General features: G+C 31.9%; 1 protein-coding gene across 1 annotated transcript; it reads left to right on the forward strand.

The window, feature by feature from the left end:
• Positions 1-1,920: 1,920 nt before the first annotated feature.
• LOC145062070 (uncharacterized) lies at positions 1,921-4,465 on the forward strand. The gene is made up of 5 exons (XM_079009689.1): positions 1,921-2,417; positions 2,561-2,713; positions 2,822-2,887; positions 3,569-3,679; positions 3,991-4,465. The coding sequence occupies exons 1-5, from the start codon at positions 2,055-2,057 to the stop codon at positions 4,153-4,155; spliced, it is 858 nt and encodes a 285-aa protein (XP_078865815.1). The 5' UTR covers positions 1,921-2,054; the 3' UTR covers positions 4,156-4,465.
• Positions 4,466-5,025: the final 560 nt, after the last annotated feature.

Genomic DNA, 5,025 nt, shown 5'->3' on the forward strand with positions numbered 1-5,025 from the left:
AAACTAATTTCACAAAAAAAGGGAAATAAACTTATTAATGTAATTAACTTTTCGGTTTTATTCACATCTGGGTAACTATTTTTTTACACATCTAGGTAACAAACTTTTTGGAAGTCTTCACATATGACCATTATGACTAGCTGTAGCAGTTTACATCCGATCATAATCGGTCATAATGGTCATATGTGAACACTTCTAAAAGGTTCGTTACCTAGATGTGTACAAAAAAAAGATAGTTATCCAGATGTGAACAAACCGAAAAGGTAAGGGTAAATTACATGAATGGTCCTTGTGGTCTCCATAATTTGTGTGTTCGGAACCCTAACTTATTTTTTTTAACTTGAATGATCCATATTGTTTATTTTTGGTGTGTATTTGGTCCATGTTTTACCTCAAAAGACTATTGTGGTATTATTTGTATCTCCTCACCCTAAATCTAACACCACATTTGATAAATTTAAGTTGGATCTCACTAGTCACCATCCCATCTCTCATCCTCCCAACTTTTATTTCATTTCCATTTTTAATAACATTTACGTTTTCACCATCCCTTATGTTTTCGGTCCTTCTACTTCGCCGAACCATCACCACAATCCTTTTATTGGGTTGTGGATGTAGAAAATTCAATGAAGAGACAGTGAGTTATGGGTGAGGAGATACATATATGCGGGGTCTATTAAATTTTTAAATATATAAAAAATAAATACATAAGTAAGAAAATTAATTAAAAATGACACAATAGTCTTTTGAGGTAAGACAGAGACCAAACACATAATAAAAATAAACAGTAGGGATCATCTGAGTTAAAAATAAATTAGGACCAAACACACAAATTATCGAAACCACAAGGACCATTCGTGTAATTTACTCTTACATTTTTGGTTTGTTCACATCTGAATAGTTATATTTTTTTGTACACATTTAGGTAACAAACTTTTTGAAGTGTTCACATATGATCATTATGACTGGTTATGACCGGATGTATCCGATCATAACCGGTAATAATGATCATATGTGAACATTTTCAAAAAGTTCATTATCTAGATTTATATATATAAAAAAAAGATATTTATCCAGATGCAAACAAACTGAATAATTAATTATCTTAATAAAAATCTATTTCTCCAAAAAAGAATTACAAAAACATTGTCATATGATGAAAATATTCGGTAGAATTACAAAAACATTGTCATATCATGAAAATATTCGGTATGTGATAATGTAGGTGCTGTTTGATTTTCTGAAGCAAAAATTCATGAAGTCTGCGGACCACCTCTGCAACCCTCTGCAGTAGAAGAGGTGAACCAAACGGCTGCAGACTATAATTAAAAGCGTGTTTGTTTTTTTAACAGCTGCATACTGCTGCAGATATTAAAAAATTAAAATAAACTAATTTTATAAACCGAAAATAGCTTTTTAATACGTAAAATTTAATAATGTATAACATTTCGGTAAAAATTAATGATATTTCAGTAAAAAAGAATGATATTTCAACAAAAAATAAAGATATTTTCAGTAAAAAATAATGATATTTCATCAAGAAATTATTATTATTGAATATAAAAAAAATGAAAAATAAATTCAATAAGAATAAATGAAAAAAAAGGGAAAAAAAATATGAAATAAAATTTTAATAACATATAATCAAAATTTCAGCAATAAAATAAGAAGAAGAGGTTGGAAGAGGTTGGAAGAGGCAGTACAAGTGCTGCGCCAAACAGAGCACACGCAGAGGTTTTTGACTCAGAAGGCTTCTAAAAAACAAACAGCTGCGAGATTAAAAGTGCTGCGCGTGTACTGCGCCGCACAGCAGTAAGAGGTTTGAAGAGGTTTTTTGCAAAAAACAAACAGCACCGTAGTCTCGGACCACTTTTATGTTTTGGTGACTAACCCAATTTTTTTGTTATTTAGACTAACCCAAAATATCTTGTGTTTATTTGCTTACACTACCTTTTGGCGTATCTAAAAAGACCCTTCTTTTACCATCATCACTTTCACACTCAAACCCCCCTCTCCATCTCTTCATCTTACCAGTCGGAAGTGTAGTATCAAAAATGCCGCAAAACGAGGCTGCGGCCATTGACCCACTCGCCGGAGGAAGCTTTTCCCGGCTCCTCTTTTCCAACATAGAAGCCGAAGACGCCGTTAAGATTCTTGGTCTTGATGATCACCACCGCCGCCACCACCTTGATAATACAAACGGCGGCGGTGCCAGTCATTTCGCATTTGTAGACAATCGAAAGCCACCGAAAATGCTGTGCTTCGGATCAGATTATATCAGCAGTAACATCAATGGCGTCTCAGCGGTTTCATCAACTACTCATTCCACCGCAATCATCACCGATGATAACAATAACTCATCGTCGCCACCGTCTACTACCAACCGCACCACCACTTCTTTATCATCTAATTCCAATGTCAGTCACAGAACCTTTTCATTTCTTACATTTCTTGTCTTGTAACGTAAAACTTTTTTACTTTTTACAAGAGGACAAATTAAAAGTTTGTAGTATCTGATTCTATGTTTTCTTTTATCTCACTTGTTTGTCTTTTGTTACAGATGAAAAGAGACATGCGTTGGGATTATTATCAGCCGGTTATACTTCCAAATAGTTTCGCCGCCACCAGTGCCACCGCGTCTCCGGCGAGGAGCAGCAGCCGCAACTGTAAAAAGATGAGGACCGAAAAGACACCTCCGGTCAGCCATGCAAAGGTCTGACCTCACCATTAATTACCATTTTATTAAATGATAAAAAAATTCACAGACATCGATTAACTTTTAATTTTTATATTTTGGTTTTGGTTTTTTGGAAAAATACAGGTGAAGAAGGAGAAGCTTGGAGAAAGAATTGCAGCCCTACAACAGTTAGTGTCACCTTATGGGAAGGTTAATCTTTCTTTATCTATTAATTCTTTAATTTAATATTTGAATTTGATTTCGATAAATGAAATTAGGCTTGATTATATTAACATTTATAGTTTCTATATAATAAATTACTGTCATAAGAATGTGTGTAATTGGGGTTTGTGATAAGCCCAGACCCCACAGTATGGATGTTTGAGTGACTTCGTAAAAATCGTCAACTGTCTACTTTGACCAGAAGTCAAATATTTAATTTCGATATAATCATAATATCTTTTTAGTTGTATATATTTAAGTATTTTCTTTGTTTATTTTACCTCAGTGTGTTTACCTTCAATCCTAATTATGTGTATAATTATGAAAAGTTGGTGCACAATCTTTTGCATTTAATATATAAATTAAGTACTAGCTTTTTATTTACAATTTTTTTAAACATTAATGTATATATGTTATAAGTATAAAAACATATTTTGGTTATAATTAAACACAAGATAAATTTTGTGTATTAGAATCAGTTCACAAAGATAAAATATATACATCACAAGTATCCACAACTCATCAAATATAATGACGATTAATTAATTTCAATATGCGTAATTAAAACTTTCAATTAGTGTTTGAATTACATATATATTGAACAACCTATAAATTTTTATCCATGTTACATTTATAAAATTTAATCGTTTTTTATTTTGTGCATTGCAGACAGACACTGCATCGGTGCTACATGAAGCCATGGGATATATCAAATTCCTTCAAGAACAAGTACAAGTCTTGTGTTCTCCCTACTTGCAACGTCCCACGTCCACACACATCGTAAGCAACCCTAAAATGTATATTTAGGATTTTTTTTATATATATCAAAATACCATTTTTCAAACAATTTTAAAATTAAATTCATATAATGCATTGAACTCATAAAATTCAATAAAACATATTTTAAAAAATAAAATAAAGGTTTGTTTTAAATGTTCATTAAAACCAAACATATTAAATGTCATTTTCGCATCCAACTATGGTTGCATTTAATCAATGCATTCAACTATTCTATTAAACCATGCATTATAGTATCAAATTTACTTGACATATAAATAGCATGAAATGATTATATAAATGTGGATGAACAGGAAGGAGAAGAAGATGAAGATGGAGGTGAGAAGAAGAAAGATCTTGGGAGCAAGGGGCTGTGTCTGGTTCCTGTTGAGTGCACCCTTCATGTGGCAGAAAGCAATGGTGCTGATCTCTGGTCACCTGCCATGGTCAACCGCCATGATTCTTCAGTACTGCACTGAACCACCTGGAATCATGAAAACTTAACCACCTTTTTGATACTAAAATGGCTGCTTCTCTCTCTAACTGGAGAAAATCAGACAGTTTTACAGTAGATCATGTCGTTTTTTGTATCTTTCTTTCTTACAGATTTGACCATGATCTTTTTTGTGTAGTTTCGGATATATATATAAGTCAAACTCAAAGATTTCATAGTCAACCATTTTATTGGCACTGATTTCTTCACATTTTGGTAGTACAATGATGGACAGTTGGTTGGCGACCAGACCCTTTACGTCCACTTGTAATTTCAGACCTAATATTCGATGGAAATTTGTTTTTATCGTATAATATAAAAATGGATATTTGATGTTTGTAAATAATTTAATGTTATATTTATATGTAATGTAGATGTAAATATAAACTTTAGTAGTTTTTAGATAAATTAAGTCAAGTTATGCTTAGTAAATCAGACGTTTATTCTTTATAAAACGAAGTTATTGATTAAAGTCTAATTCTTCAACTAAGAAAATATATTGTTCCAATTAAAAACAGTTTTTCTGATAATGATTAAGAAATCTAATCATCAATAATAAATAAAGTAAATTTGAGTCTGGTTAATTAAGACCTATGTTAGCACAAGTTAGAGTTAGACCATGCTTGATTAGGACCCGACTTAAACTTCGAATGAAGGACCGGGCTATGTGGCCCTTTTCTAGGTGTTTATTATGTTGTAAGAGAAGAGATATTTAACTTTGCATATGATTTAACAAAAGATTTTATATGGAGAAAATCATAAAAATAGCTAAAATGAAATATTTGTTAGTTATGGGCTCCATTTCTCAATCGAATAACCTGTTTTTGAATCAAATAATCTTCAAGAAAAACGTTAG

Source organism: Lactuca serriola, chromosome 7, assembly GCF_051521515.1.
Source record: "Lactuca serriola cultivar US96UC23 chromosome 7, Lser_US96UC23_V15, whole genome shotgun sequence".
Classification (NCBI taxonomy): Eukaryota; Viridiplantae; Streptophyta; class Magnoliopsida; order Asterales; family Asteraceae; genus Lactuca; species Lactuca serriola.